The following is a 15,850-nucleotide window of genomic DNA, read 5'->3' as shown; positions in this document are numbered from 1 at the left end:
AAAAAAATTATTTCAGGAATTTGACTCAAAATGTTTAAATTTGCCAGTAAGAAAAATGCTAGAATCATGCCTTGTCCTTAGGTAATGTCTTCATATAATCAGTATTTTAAACTTTTTCATTTAGATGTGCATAACAAAATTGGCAAGCTCCTTTACTGTCTTGGTCTTCAAATTCTTTCTATTTTGAGCAGCATATGAAATCCATGCCATTAAATCTTCTGTTTTGACAATGCCAATAGCACCCTGGTGAGACAAGATAAAATTCATTGCTCATGAACTTGCTTTCTCTGTCAACAGCTTTCATTAAATGATTATTAGCCCAAACCAGCATGACTCTCCTTGTTTTCTTCTGGGAACAATTTAAACGTTTCTATAGGAAAGGTTTTTCAGAAATAAATTACTGGTTTTTTATTGGTAAGAATACAGAATTTAGTTTTTGCAGATGTTTTTGCCTTCTTCAAACAAAATGATGGACAAAACTCAAAAGCTGAGACTTAAACATTTTTTAAGCAAGTCCACTTAGTTCAAAATGATCCCTAAAATGTTGCATTTAGCATCGTGGTTCCATGAAATTTTTGAATCTCAAATTTTGTCTGTTTTAAAACCAAATTATTTTTAGGGATTTCTATCAGAACCTATCTTTAAAAATAAAGAACTATATTTTCAGTTCATATTCTATTCATTTCAGCATACAGAACAGTATTCATGTTGCTCGGTACAGCTGATTGAGCCCTCTGGGAAAAAAATACATCATATGCAGAACAGAATTAGCAGCTGTAAGAATATCTGACCCCGCAGAATGTTTATGTGTGCTTAATTCCAAAAAAAAGTATACTATAACTGTGATCCAGAGAGAGTGATTAGTTCAGTTTCCTCTTGGACTTTGTGTCAGTTCTCTTGACCATTTGTCTCACTTGCATGGTCCAGTCAGAGTTGTTCCAGTGCCGTGGCAGGAAGAGCTGCAGAGCTGTTTTTGGGCATCTCAGGGCTCTGTTGCTTCAGCAGGTGGACACAAGCCCAGTCTGAAGCACAGTTGTGTGTAGGTCCAGGTTAAGAAGTAGTGCTAAGGTTTTACTTTAGATTCTGAGCCATTCCAGCCTAGGTGCATGTCCTCTCCCTCAGAGCCAGCCTGGGTCTGACCTGTCTTGGATCATAAGCAGAGTGAGCCTGGGCGTCACTGATGGGTACTGTGCAGACAGGTACTAAGGCACTTAGTGTCAGATGTAGGGCAGGCAGACACTTTCATGCAGATTTCTGGAACCCTGATTCATATGGCAGGTGCTTAAGCACAGCCCCTCTCCTAGACTGCTGTCTTCCCCTCTGGTTGCTATTTCAGAGCAGAATTGAGAGCATCTTGGATTTGTCATCTCTCATGCCTGTTAGCAGTGGCTCACAAAGGATGTTTGCAATGACAGGCTTGTGCTTGTTTCCAAGCCTGGGCGATCTGAATACATCACCATCCTAGGTGCTTGTTTAGAAGTCCCAGGGAGCAAAGGGCTATTGCTTTTCCAGTGTCCTCAGCTAAGTAATTTGTATGTAACACAGGAACAGAGTAGAGAGTGCTCTCTTCTGTGTAGACACGGGCTGGTTTAAGACTTTGTTCCTTGTTGCCTCCTAGCTGAGATATAAGTCTGATTGTATCTTAATTTAGACATCTTTAGGTATAATTTCAGTCCAGATGAGCAACATGAGTATTTTCAATATTTGTATTCACAGCTGTGGTATGGAGTAAGATGCTGTGCAGTTGAGGGCTGGATGTTCTAGATGTGGATGGCTGTTTGTTTCAGTCCATGGGTACACCTTGCCTGGGAGGCAAGCACTGTGTAAGGACTATTTTCTAATTGGTCTTATTTACCAGGGCTGGAGCTATAATGTCCTGGAAGCTTGCAAAGAAGCCCAAGGGTATGCCAAATTCTGTTCAAAACAGAGTAGACTTTAAAACCAAACCCAGTCCTGGCAGGAGGCCAGAACTCTAAAAATTTCAGTCTCTTTCCAGGGCACTGCTATCTTCCTTTATATTGAAGATGAGGACAGCTGCAGTCACTATTATTTAACTCAGCATGCTGTGTTTTAACGAGCAACATATTCTAGTACCATAATAAAAGAAGGCAATTAACAAGTGAAGGGTATAATAGGGTGCAAGTAGAAAATCACTAGTAATTGTGAATAATACTAGTAATTGTGAATAATAGTAGCCACAGAAAATTGTTCCCATTGATAAGCACTGGAGTATTTAAAATGTTCTGTTCTGTGATTACTCAAATTTAGTAAAAAGACCTGTTGTGGGCCTCCTCATTTTATATGCCTGGCTTTCATGAAGTACCTGAAGTGTATATGAGGGAGGGGAAATAGCTATGTTTTTTCTTTGTCATATCTGTCTGGAGGCTTGCAAATTTTTTTCTTGTCAAAGCCTAATTTAGGGTCTTGTTTTCTTCATTCACTGTTTCAAATATTGAAGATTCTAGAAGCAAATTACATCCTCAGTGATATGTATCTTAACACAAAAATTAGTTTCTGGGTTTAAGTGAGTACTAACTCTAATTGAAATGAGTTCTCATATTTCCTAATAATTAAGAATTTTTAAATTGTTTTTGCTGCAGGTTTCTGTACAATTAGTAGTAGTTCAGATCTTCTGCTATGGAGTCATGAAATGAAAAGGAAACCAAATGTGGATTCCCTTGAGAAAGTACTTTTCATTAATACAAGAGTTTTTTTATCATATATGGTCTTCTCCATCTAGCTAGATGGAAACAAGCCATACGGGGGAAGATGTGAACAAAAAGCCGAGAGGAAAAAAAGATTACACCACTTGTTACCTACAGAGTGAACTAGTTCTTGTCCCAGTGAAATCCATGCTGTTCCTGTTAACTTTGTTGGGCAAAGGCCTGTTTCACTGGATGTAGTTCTGGTTCTGTAACCATGCCAATTCTTTAATGCTGGTGAAACCAGTCTGTGAAGCAGGAAGATCTTTTTGGTTTAGGAATATTTAAAACTAGGCCTCCTTATAAAGGCTGGAGTGTAGAGAAGGATTCACCATCAAGAGGATGGATTTGGAGAGCAAGAAAGGAGCTATGATATCAAAGAGAAAGGGGGAAAAAACAGGAATTTTTTTTAAAGTTGTGTGTTCCAGGTGTTATTTCAGGTGAGATGCTGTAACAGGAGTTTGTTGCCCTACAGAGTAATTCAGAGAGGTAAAGGACGAGTGGACAGTTGGATAAGACAAGGAGGCAGATGGAAGAGGCTTGTGTAGATCAGGGAAGTGAAAAGACTGCTTCTGTCATTGGAGAAACAAGGTAGAGTCAACAGACAGATAAATCATGTGGCAAAACTGCAATGAGCAAGCCAGAAAACTGGCAAGTGAATCAGCCAGCAGTTTCTGGAGGATACAAGCTGTCAGGCAAAACTAAACTGGCAGCAGAACACTGGCACAAATTTCAAGGAAGTCATTAGAGGCTGTAAAGGTGCCCTGCAGGACAACTTTTGTTTTGAGAAAAAGAATTTTCATGTGGCCATTTCTGTCTGAAAAACCTTAGTTTATCGAAGATTTCAATTGATTGAAGAAACAATTCCGTGTCATTGATCATTCCCTCCATTAGGATATTTTTCCCTAATCTAATAGTTCAGTTTCCTTTTTAAATAAAGCTTAAAACTGTACACAGTATTGAAGATTCATGTGCTGGGTACTTGTAAAAGACATCATGATTTTTCATTTTTAATTTTTACTCCTTGTTCATTTTCTTTTAAGTCCTAACACTGTGCTAGGGGAGACTTGGCAGTATTTTATTGAGCCCTAGGATATTTTCATAATTTTGGAAGTAACTCGCAGATCTTTCTTTAGTAGCAGCAGTTTTTGATCCTGTCATGTTCAGATAATGTAGATATTCTCTGGTCTCTCCACAAGTTTTCACAAGGTAAGGTTTGCAGTAAGAGGACTAAAATGTGCTAACAAAGAAACCAGTAAGGGGAAAAAAATAGCTTTATGAAACATTTTCCAAGGCCTGTGAGGTTTTTTAATATAGTGTCTAAATAAATTATAGTAGTACTCTTTTTTCTTACCTCATTGACCATTGAAACTGTATTTTGAAAGAATTTTCAGATTGTGAATAGTGATTCTAAAAACTGTGCCCCCTAAACCCAGAAAAAATACAAAGAGCAGCTCATATTTTCACTGGGTGTGTATACAAACTTCTTTAAGGTAGGACCTCCCAGATGTGGAGAGTTTAACAGATTGTGTGTTGAAGAGCACCATTGAAAAAGCCTATTTCAAAATTCTGTTTCATTCCTTAAGTTGACTTGTTTGTGTGATACCATAAGGGACATTTGCATTTCAGTGCAAGGTGGCCTGTAACCACCAAGGGGCAGTAAAATGATCTGATAGGGTCCTTTCTGTAGCAGCCTATTGGGATTCTGCTCCGGCTTATGAAACTTCATATTCAGGGGATGAACTTCGCAAATCTCACCTGCTGCACCAAGTTAATCCATAAAGAGAACATTTTCTGCCTTCCTTCTCATGCCTGTGCATCGTCATATACAGTATTTCAGCTTTCCCGGTACAGAGAGGCTGTGGCATCTCCATCCGTGGAGGTTTAATAAATTCAGCTTTTCAGCCAAGGCTGTTGTGGTCTAGTGCTGGGCTATGGACCTGCTGTGAGAGGGAGATTCTATTAGATGACCTCTAGCAGTCCTTCATGACATGTTTTTTTTGTGATTTGCTCTCGTGTGGCTTTAAATGGGGGCTGGGGAGCATGGGGAAGCTAACATAGTTGAGATTGGTTTAAAAAAAATAGAAGTCAGTGCTAAGCCTTAAGGGTTTAAAGTAATCTCTTCTACTCTATTTGATAACACCACAGATGCGTTTCAAGGCACCTTGAAACAAATTATGAGCTGTCAGGCATCCAGACCTGACAAAGTGTGGGTTCTGAAATAAGAAATGAAAATCTGTCTTGGTCAAGCATAACAGGTTCTGCTTATTAGCCCACAGAATATTTTCATACTGACTTGAGAGAACTTGCATGTAGCTTATGTGATCTTTCAGGTTGTTTGGGTTTTTTTCTTTGTTTGCCCTCTCTTTTTGGGATTTAGAAGCTCATTACTTACCCCCACAGTTTTTACCTCCTGTTTATTTCATGTAAAACTGAAAAAAGATACTAACTTTCTCCTTGTGTGGTCATTAGAGAAGACCAGTATTTATTTCAGAGCAGTTAATCTGAAGAAAAAATGCTTTAAAAATATTCAAGTACTTGCTGTGAAAGTTTAAGCTCTGCCAGTGACATCAAAGGCAGGATAAAACCTTCACAACCAGCTACAAATCTGTTTAATCTTATTAGGTGTTCTCCATCACCTAACATGTACAGAAGCCTGGATTTTGCTACAGATGTGTTCTTAGTGGTCCTATTGCATCAGCTGGTTACCTAAGGGACAGAGCCCCTTTACAGTAAATATTAATCCTTTTGGGGCATGCAAGTAATAAATTTACCAGAAACCCTTATCTGCTACTGGAATTGCTGACAAAGTAGTCATAGTCCTTGTAGACCTAGGTGGGGATTGGGAAATTGTAAACAGTTCTAAAACAGGGTTGGTAAATATTTTAAATCTCTCTGGTGATGAAAAAAAAGTGTTGAAGAGGCTATTAAACTCTTAAGCTGTGTTTGCATTACTCTTGCAAACGTTGTTTGTTCTAAGTGACTTTTTGAAGTAAATATTGAGTTCTAAACTTAGAAAAACAGCAAGGTAAATGGAGGCAAAAAATCTGATCGTTTAATAATAATAAGAAATGGAAATGTTATTTAAGCACTCTTTTCTAATTAACACAACTGTTAAATATTTGTCAAAAGATGCCATATCACAGCTGTTTGTTTTCCAAATCTTTTTTCTAATCTGAAGAATTTTAATTAGGAAATACAGTTCAATTTTGCCCTTTTATTCTTGTTGCAGTTCAAAGGCTCCATACTGAGCTCTCTCATTCTTTTGGGTAAGATTGGATTGACCTGGCTTTTCCTGCAATTAGTTGGTATTTCCTGGTATTGTTTCTGGATCCTCTGGATTCAAGATTACAAATCTTGGACATAGCTGAATGATCTGTCACACTGAATGCTGAAAATGGCCATTTTTGTTAAGTGTTGTCAGGGATGAACACTAAACAAGCACTTTTTTCTCATTGCAGGCTGTGCAGAGTGTGTTTATGTACGCAGGAAGGAATCAAGTTAGATGGCAGATTTTTGTCATAGAGGAGTTCTGGGTTTGCATCAGTTCTTCCGTGAGCTACTTGTAGAGACCAATGATAGGAGAGTGAATTTGGATTTTATCAGTCAACCAACAATCATGCCTCAGCCTAAATAAAGTCGTGTGTGTATAGTAATGAAGGATGGATTGTGGGATAGATGAGGGATACTGTTGCTCTCCCATCTTGCAGTTACTGTTTCAGGTCTGAACTAATTTATTTTATTCTCTGTATTTTCAGAAGAAATAATGCCGGTGATAGAGAGAAGGCACTGCAAGTTATGCTTCAAGTCCTGCAGACATGTGATCACCCTGCTCCAGACATGTTTTGCTTGTGTGGGAGGATCTACAAGGATATGTTTCTTGATTCTGACTGTAAAGATACCAACAGTCGAGATCATTCCATTGAATGGTAACAAAAAAAGAACCACCAGAACAATCTGTTTAAAAACATTTTCAGACTTTTTACTTCTGGATATGAAAAGCAGGGTTGTAATAATTAGAAGATCAGTTGTTCTATTTATCTCTGTTTCTCAGGGTCCTGTTTGAATAAGTGGTTTACTGAGCATCAGATCTTTGTATATATATTTCCTTGCTTCTCTTTATAAACTCTCCTGGAAACTGAATGATGCACTTTATTGGGAGGGATGTTGATTAACCCATGTCTTTGTTGAGGAAATACAAAATTAATGTGTCTAGAGGCCAAAATGAAATACTAGTGAAATTGTGGAGTTATATTTGTCCTCTGTGCAACGATGGTTTCCATGCTGGCTCCCCAGGAAATGCAATGATCTACTGATTATATATAAGGAAAATCTATATTTTCCTTATGTATAAGGAAAAATGGTGATAAACTGTGTTACAAATTTTCTTAAGACGTTAAGGCGTGCATATGCACTCAGGCTCTCACTGACATACTGTTCATATAGTTATGTTTGTATAATCATACTTCTGAGTGCAATAATTTTAGCAATGTGGGTTTGAACTGTAATTGTGAAATATTCTCCCCCACCACCTCTCTTTTCCTTGTGCAACATGGATGGGTAGCAGTGAACTTGCAAGCTTCAGGTGGATCTCTGCATCCTGCACCGGCCTGTGTCAGCTGTGTCTCAGTTACCTTTAATGAATATGAAGCTTTAAAACAAAGGGTTTGGGGCCATTGGTGCCAACTAGCCATATAATCCTTACAATAAATCAAGAGCTTCCTTTACAATATTTCAGTTCTCCTAAACAATGAGATGTGAGTTCTTGACTCTTCTCTGCAGGTATCGCAAAGGATTTGAACTCCAGCCAACTCTGTACTCTGGAATTAACCTTGCGGTTTTGCTGCTTGTTGCAGGACAACAGTTTGAAAGCTCAATGGAACTGAGGAAAATAGGTAAATACCACACACAGTGCCACAGACAAGTTTTCTGCCTCTCTCCCAATGAATAAAACAAAATACTTACAGTGATGGGCTGCACAGAGAGAAAGGTGGTTTGCGTTTTTTTGGGTTGGGTCCTGGATGGCAGTCTAAAGCACAGGGACCTCAAAGGCACATTTTCCTTCTGGCTGCCTTGGAGCAGCTTTCTGGTAACATTTCCCATCTAAAGGGCCCCAGAGATGGGAAACAACAAAGGACCAACTTCAGCACCGTCTGTAAACTGCCTTTACTGCACCACAGAGATTATCCCATTGCAGAGGCAACAGGGCACAGAGACAGGAAGAGACAGTGTGGCCCAGTTCTCCTCAGGAGTACCAGGAAAGGATCTAAAGGGTTTCTGTTGTCACTGAGTTGAGAGATCCACAAGAAGTATTGCCTGGAAGGACCTACTAAAAGGACAGTTACTTATTGTCTACCTAGAGTCAGTCACAGCTTCCATGCATGTGCTAACTAAAACACATCACTTTGCATTTACAAAGAAATCCCATAATAGAAACAGATATGCATTTCTTCGCAGGGAAAATGATGGTTGAACATTATATTTGGAATCTGGTTTAGTCTGAAATTCATATTTGAGCTTTAAATGTTAAGAGTGCAAAGGTGGCTTTAAACTCATTCCTCTGACCCTGCTCTGGGGCAGACTTGTGTGAACCTCTAGCCATGGATCTCTTGCAGTAAATGCAGATGAGGCAAATACAAATGCACAGATTTGTGCATCTTACACTGAGAATCAGGAGGCAGATAGCCCAGACAGGAAGCAAAAGAGGTTTTTCAGTACCGTGTAGTAGGAGTTCTGATTTTCTGAACTGTGCTGGGTGTATGATTTGCAGATCCTGCCTCTGTATTGTGCAATGTTGTTTTCTGGGGAAAACTTACTGCTCTTTATTTTCATCAGTTATGCTTAATCAAGACCTAAATTAGTCTTTTACTGATCAACTTACCAGTAAAAAAACACAACAGAGTGTTTTACTAATAGAAAATTGTGGTTTCTAATTGAAATTTTACAGGTGTACGGTTAAACAGTTTATTGGGAAGAAAAGGAAGCCTAGAAAAAATGAACAATTACTGGGATGTGGGACAGTTCTTCAGTGTGAGCATGCTGGCAAATGATGTTGGTAAAGCAGTACAAGCAGCAGAAAAGCTTTTTAAACTGAAACCTCCAGTGTGGTATGTGGTAGACAGCTGTTGCTCAAGTACTAAACTGTGGGGAAATACACTAATTTAAAAAATCTTGCAGTCACATGGATAACTTAACTGGATTTTCCATCTTAGATTGTTTGCAACTCTGACTTTATGCTCTGTTCTTTTATTACAAGAAGGAAGGGGGAAGGTATGAAATTAAGTTATCCAGCATTGTCAGGTTATATCCCATTGAAGCACGTATTTTCTAAGAAAGAATTTGGATATTAGTAATGATTCCTTGTGAAGCGGTTGTGCAAAGATTGTGAAACCACTGTTTTCAGAGTTTAGCTAGCTGCTGCTTCCCTCCCCCACCATCTTCTAGCTCATCGTATCCTGTCTAATCCCCATATAACTACTTGTGTAACTATACCCATTTGCAAAAAGCCATTGTTCATGAACATCCGTGTGAGCTTAAGGCTTTGTCTAAACTTGCTATTCTTTCCAGAAATCTGTAAAAACCAACACTACCATTTCCATTGTGGTAGCTTCTAAAACACATTTTATTTTGGATGTCTAAGTCAGTTAAGTGGTTTTAGAATCTGGTCAAATTTTGTTTTCGCTCTGTTAACTCACTAATTCAATACATTCTAGGTACTTGAAATCATTAGTTCAGAATCTGATGTTAATTCAGCGTTTCAAGAAACTCGCCATAGAACATTCTCCTAAACAAGAAAGATTGACTTTCTGGCTAGATATAATTTTTGAGGCAACGAAAGAAACGACTAATGGACTGAGATTTCCAGTAAGACGTTATGTCCAAATGAGTTTTGTATGTTTTATGTTTCTGGATAGGATATTACAAGAACTGGAAGACTGTAAACATAATACTTAAAAACTTAACTGCCTGTTATTTCACTGCATGAACCAAATCCCTGTACTCTCCTAATCTTTATGCTATTAAAAAAATGAACCCACTGCCCTAAAAGCATTCTGAGAAATACTTGTAAGTCTCCTATAACAAATTGTGATAATGCTATTTCGTTGTTTTTAAGAGCACAGACTTTTCCTGCTTTGTCTTGCCATCCTGTTTCCCTTGAAAATTTTTCAGGTCTTACTTCAAAATGACCTTGTGTCTTTATCTGAGCATCTGAAGATACTGTAGTGGTTTATTAAGGAAAAATGCTCTCTGTCTTCAGGTTTTGGTGATAGAACCAACTAAAGTCTACCAGCCTGCCTATGTTTCAATCAACAGTGAAGCAGATGAGAGCTCTCTGTCTTTGTGGCATGTCTCCCCCCCTGAAATGGTAAAACTGTCAGCAAGTGTGTTAAATGTACTGATTCATTGTACATCAAGTAATTTTTTACATGTAGATTTTGGAGCACTTTACAATAATTCAAAGTTTGCTACATTTCTGTGAAGCCCAAGCCTCAGTATCTCTTTTTGTGCAGATAAAAAATATGATAATTTATGGAGAAAGTAGAAGGAGTGACTATGATTAGAAATCAAATAGTTTTGATGTCATTCAGATTTAACTTACCTTGACCATGTCTCTTAGAAGTGCGTGGGTTATTTGGTCTGCTCATAATACTTCTCATTAGAATTCTGTGATTTTAGTTGAGATGTCAGTCAAAGATTAAAAGTAAAGATAAACCCCAGTATTGTGTTCAATGTTATAGGCATTTTAAGCTTTTACAGTTGTCATATTAGAAACCAGAAAAAATGGAAGCCTGTGACAAGTAAGTGTCAAGGAATAAAATATTTGGTGTCTTGGATTGTTGGATAAGGCACAGGGAATTAAGAAAGGAGTAGGCACAGTTATGGCTAGTGTCAGCTCTTAAAAATGAGAAATAATCTCAGTTTTACATTGAAAGACTTGAAATCTGCAATGTATTTTGCCACACTTTTTTAATATTAGAACTACATAGATGGAGAATAGACTAAAACTGTAGAGAGACAGTGTGGAAAAGAAGCATGTTGGAGCAGGACAAGGCCACATAATTACGTGGATCTGTAAACAATTTTTCCAGCTCTTGGCTCTAAACCTCTTAGGGAGATGGGTGAATTTGCCTTTCCCTTTGAGACTAGATAAGAGTAGGGCATAGTCTGCTCCATGTTTAATGTGAAATATAGATGTATTACATCAAAACGTAGTGTTTGTTATTCTTCAGGTTGAATTTACATGAGGAAATTTGGCCTTTGCTTCCACCCTGTGCCATTTATATTCATTTTTTCTCAAGTGAGTAAAATAGAAATGTATGTATAAGTTCTTTACTCATGTATTAACCTTATTTCAAAATGTGGAGGGGAAGAAAGAAAGGAGGCTTATTGGAAAACCTTTCTTTTGCTTGCCATGCTGTAGGCTTTGTCTTCACTATTAAGTCAAGGTTAGACTGTAGTTGATTTTATCCCTTTGTTCTTTACAGAAACAGATTCATGAATGGAATTTTACAGCTTCTTCCATTAGGGGAATAAGGTTGGTATGTCAGTAAGCAGTTCAGTGTCTTTTTGTGGATATTTTAGATTTCCCTTAAGTGGGAGATCTGGATTCTACCTTACATCTCTCTCTTTCAATGGCCTGTTAAAAGCTTGTTCTGTCCAACCTGCCTTGAAATGTCACGGAAGAGTTTGCCTGTCCATACATGGGCAGAGCTGTACATTTCTCATAGGAACATTCAGATCTGAGAGGGATATTGAGTGTCTGTATTTTCTGGTATTGGTTTTCTTGGTTTTCCTTTATGTAACTGATTTTTGTAGATTTTTCAAAACCTATCACTGAAGTTATTGCTATCTCTCCATTTGAAAACATGAAATGCAGAAGGAAAGAATCACCCTTAGCACTTCTTGCTTCCTTCCATAAGTAAAAGAAGACTTAGTTTTCCTTTAAGTAAAGGAAAGCATGGTATCTGTTTTCTGTTTGGAATTCAGAAATGCTTCTGATACGGCTTTATTTACATACCTGCTAGCTAAAACTTGAATTATTAGAGAAGTAATGAATGAGGCATAAATGTAGTTTTTGCTATGGACAGAAAAGAATTCTTAAGCTGGAAATAGACTACTAGTGGAGTTTCTCGAGGACTAACCTTTAAATAGTTAAGACAGTTCCATTTTGTGATGATTAGATTAATGAAAACCCTAGTCACAAGTAAATGGGTCAGTAAAAATATTAGTACCAAAAAAGATCAGAACATTATATAGAGAGAACAGGATTGTTCTGAGAACTGAAAGGATAGAAGATATTCACATTTGGTGTTAATAATTCCAAAATCCATGACTACATTTAGAAGGTAGATTATGTATATTAAGTTGGGCTGCTTTCCTGCCAGAAGGGTGAGAGACAGAACATCAGGAGAGGAAAAAAATTATACCTGTCTTCTCTCTGAATTATGCAGGCTGCAGCTAAGAACCAGAGGAACTGTAAGTATGGGGAACACCAGGTGGGCTTTTGCCTTCTCTCTGAGCTCCTGAGTCTCTACACTGGTGGATCTGGCCTTTCTAGGGACATAAATGACTGTTGTCTGGGGCCACTTGTGTGACTTCATCAGCTTAAGTGCTTGACAAACCTTCTAATTCAAGTACCAGATGAAATTCAGATACCTAATGGGTTCTGTAGTTCTGAAAGGAGAGGGCTTCTAGGCTTTGATCTTGACTCAGGGTGCCTAAAGTTTTAGGTCCCAGGTTTGCCTTCCCTGAACTTGTTTAATTTGCCTCAGCAAAGAAGTATTTCTCTGACGAAAGTGAGTGGTGGTTGAAAACCTAAAACTGCGGATTTGGACATAGATTCTATCATAACTTTAGTCTTTTCTTCTAAAGAAAAAAGCAGGCTTTGTTTAAATGAATTTTACATGGTATTTTATTCTGTTAGTCCAATGCAATGTGAGTCACTGAAGTCTGTGGAACTGATTGAGAATAGTTCAGCACAAAGTTTCTGTTCCACATTAATTACCTTCAGTCACCACAATGCACAGAAATTAATCTTTGAGAAAGATAACTTTAATCAAAAGGAAGCAAGCAATTAATTTCATTTACTTTGATTTTTAATCACTGCTGAGTGATTAAATAAATCACTGCATTACAAAGCTCAAAGAGGCAATCTTTTTTAAATTTAGTGGAGTTGGATGTTTGCTTTGTATATGACAACTTTAAATTACGATACTTCTAAAATTCCATTCGCTTAAAGAAAAATTGTGGTCTCAGTTAAAATACGTTCCATCAAAACTCTTAAACTGTATTTATATTAACCAGTTCGTCTTATACACCTCATACATGACAAGGTTTATAATGCAGTATTGTTACTTAGATACTGTCTTGTCTATTCTATATTTGCCTCTAGAAGAATCATCTTGCTCTGTCTCTTAGTTCTCAAGTCAGATATGTGCTTGTTTGACCTGTTAGACTGGAAGTTGCTAAACTAAATGAAACTAAAGAATGGTGTAGTGTTATTTTCATGTATTTCTAGAAAAGTCTTCAGGCAAAATTCGGATTTTTTGAATATTTTCCATGTAGCCCTTAATGATGCGTCAACAGGCAACATCAGTTGGTGATGTAACATGTGGCAGCGTCACTACAGTGTAGTCATGTATTTTAAGTAATTGGCTGAGCAGAAGAGCAAAATAGGAGAGTTTGTTTGAACAGGTCTGGCAAAAAGCTAAGAAATTTTATTAACTGAAGGCACAAAAATGCCTTAAGAAGCATAACAGCTTGGGATTATGTAGCAAAATACTGAAGTGCAAATGGTCGGGGTAAGTGGTTAATTCTTAGATTTATTTTCATATTGATACTGTGTTTTATGGTATTTCACTTTTTGCTTCAGTGCTTTTAGATGGGATATATATGACACTGGCAAGATATAATAAGCAATAAATAGTCCCTTTTTCAGAACTATTGCTGCAATTTGGAGTAAATATTGGTCGTCCCAAAACATACCAGTTTTAAGGCCATAAAATGTATAGACCGAGAAGGATCTGTTACACTGCTAGTATTTCCCAGTTCTGTTTTATTGTAGGAGCAATGGAATTATAGAAACCTGAAGTACTTTTCAGTCTTTAAGGAAAGGTTTTCTGGATAGCTAAATTAGTGTCAGAGCAATTCACTTTCCATGAGGTGTCAGCAAGTACCAAGGAGTCTGATGGAATTGTGTAAAAGTAGAAGTGGAGGTGAATAAACCAACCTCAATGCATCTCAGATAAACTAGTATTTTACCAAAGTAAGCAGCAGTTTATTTATCACAATTGAGATAGGATTATAGAATATATAAATAAGCTGAAAACCCCTAGTTATAAGAAAAATATGCATAATTACATACTGCTTCTCTGAGGTAATTAACTGTGAAAAAGATATTTAAGTGTTCATAATTTTTAAAAAACCCTCCTCATTGCCCTATTTTTTTACAACAAGTATATCCAAAATAACATTTTTCTAATGTGAATTTTACAGCATTTCCAAGTTTGATGAGCGATGTTGTTTTCTTTATGTCCATGATAACTATGATGACTTTCAAATCTACTTTTCTACAGAAAACCAATGCAGTAGGTGAGTTCAGTTTGTTTGGGTGTTGCATGCCTCATCCATATCCTAAATAAAATTGGTTTCGTAAGGACTGGAAACCAATTTTTTTGCTTGTGAAACAGAATATTTATTTCTTCACCTATTTTTTTCTTGATAAAGAAGCAATGTAAACTTGGTGATGCTTAAGGTGATTAGAGCACCCATTTGACTTCCTATGTGATTCTGATGAGTTTATCTACAAATCATTATGTCTGAAAAAAGTTTAACCAGCTTAATCTAAATTACAGCTATTATCTTATTTTCCTTATCTTGGCCATGCCATGTAAGGTGCTACATTGTTTCTGGTTCCCTTACCTGTCTGTTCAGTTTGATTTAAATAAGAGTATCTAAGTGCAATGCGAAATTCTAACTTACATTGTGTCACAGATCCATGTTACTGATTGTACCTGTAGTTAAATATTTTCTGTTGTCTTTAAAAAGTAAGTAATTTAAGACAAACTGAATTTTAGGCCTAAATCTTTACAGACCAAATTCTGCCTTGTAACTGGTAGTTGCAAATACACCTTCTGAATGATGTAGGAGGGAGTTGTTATTACACTTAGATTTTGGAGTGTAATGGTATATTCACTATTTCTTGCAATAATTACTACTTATGTATTACATGGAATAAACTCAGATTAAAGAAAATTACTGGCTTTGCAGAGTGCATTGCATAAAAGGTAGAAAACACTAAAACTAATGTTAACCTCCTCGGCCTTTATTTGGCAGTGCAATTTGTGTGTCATGAAACATGGTCACATTTTTCACGCTGTATTCAGTGCACTACAGGAGTCAGTTCAAGAGATGTCTCTCTGTGATTTAATGAGAGAGATGTATGAAATTAAATGATGAATATTTTATAATTTTTAAAATAATTGTAAACCGTTGCTTGTAGAGTTTGGAAAAAAAAAATGAGTGGCTCAGGCAGGGAACTACAGAAAAAAATGTTCTTGTACTTCAGTATCTCCACCCCAGAGAACTAGAAAATAGTTAAAACCCTGTTCTTCTAGCCACGTTACTGCTTTTATACTTTTGACTTTCTGAATGCCTGACAAAAAGCTACATCTGATTTTCTGAAATACTGAGTAATCAGACTTGCAGCCAAACATGTACTGAAAAAGTCTTCGAGTTGAATCTACCAAGATTTTACTATGCAATCACAATAACAAGTAACTATTGGGTTCTGCTACAGCAAATAAAATAATTTTATAAATAATGAGGCTTTTCAGTGTGTGTGATGTTCTTCCTAATTTAAATGGGATAAATATGGAGAAAGTCAGTAATGAAAGAAAGCTGTAAACATACTAGTCCGTTTATTAGCTTGAAAGCAATGCCCAACTTGCAAGAATCTGTTTAGTCTGCTTCCAAAGGAGTATTCTTCTTTGATCTTATACTGTGTATTTCTTTTTTAGATTCTGTGGTTTGGTGAAAGAAATTTTGTCTGATGCAGCTGGCAATACTTTAGAACTAGAAGGAGAAATAGATGGAGACACATTAGAGGTATGTCAAGGATAAAAAAATCTAAGAACTCTGAAACTTGT

The 15,850-nt window shown here is 37.0% G+C and overlaps 1 protein-coding gene across 2 annotated transcripts in view; it reads left to right on the top strand.

The window, feature by feature from the left end:
• The window catches only part of MAP3K15 (mitogen-activated protein kinase kinase kinase 15), an 84,363-nt gene that overhangs the window by 44,813 nt on the left and 23,700 nt on the right, over window positions 1-15,850 (top strand). For both annotated transcript variants that reach the window (XM_066176903.1, XM_066176904.1), the window contains 8 exons: window positions 6,461-6,631; window positions 7,485-7,597; window positions 8,650-8,809; window positions 9,416-9,566; window positions 9,961-10,068; window positions 11,189-11,238; window positions 14,199-14,294; window positions 15,722-15,809. In XM_066176903.1, the coding sequence (XP_066033000.1) occupies window positions 6,461-6,631; window positions 7,485-7,597; window positions 8,650-8,809; window positions 9,416-9,566; window positions 9,961-10,068; window positions 11,189-11,238; window positions 14,199-14,294; window positions 15,722-15,809 (937 nt within the window). The remainder of the gene's footprint in view (window positions 1-6,460; window positions 6,632-7,484; window positions 7,598-8,649; window positions 8,810-9,415; window positions 9,567-9,960; window positions 10,069-11,188; window positions 11,239-14,198; window positions 14,295-15,721; window positions 15,810-15,850) is intronic.

Source organism: Chamaea fasciata, unplaced genomic scaffold, assembly GCF_029207755.1.
Source record: "Chamaea fasciata isolate MVZ Bird 193981 ecotype frontalis unplaced genomic scaffold, bChaFas1.0.hap1 SCAF_2, whole genome shotgun sequence".
Lineage (NCBI taxonomy): Eukaryota > Metazoa > Chordata > Aves > Passeriformes > Sylviidae > Chamaea > Chamaea fasciata.
Note: the sequence above shows the minus strand (reverse complement) of the source record. Positions and strands in the feature narration are given on the sequence as shown.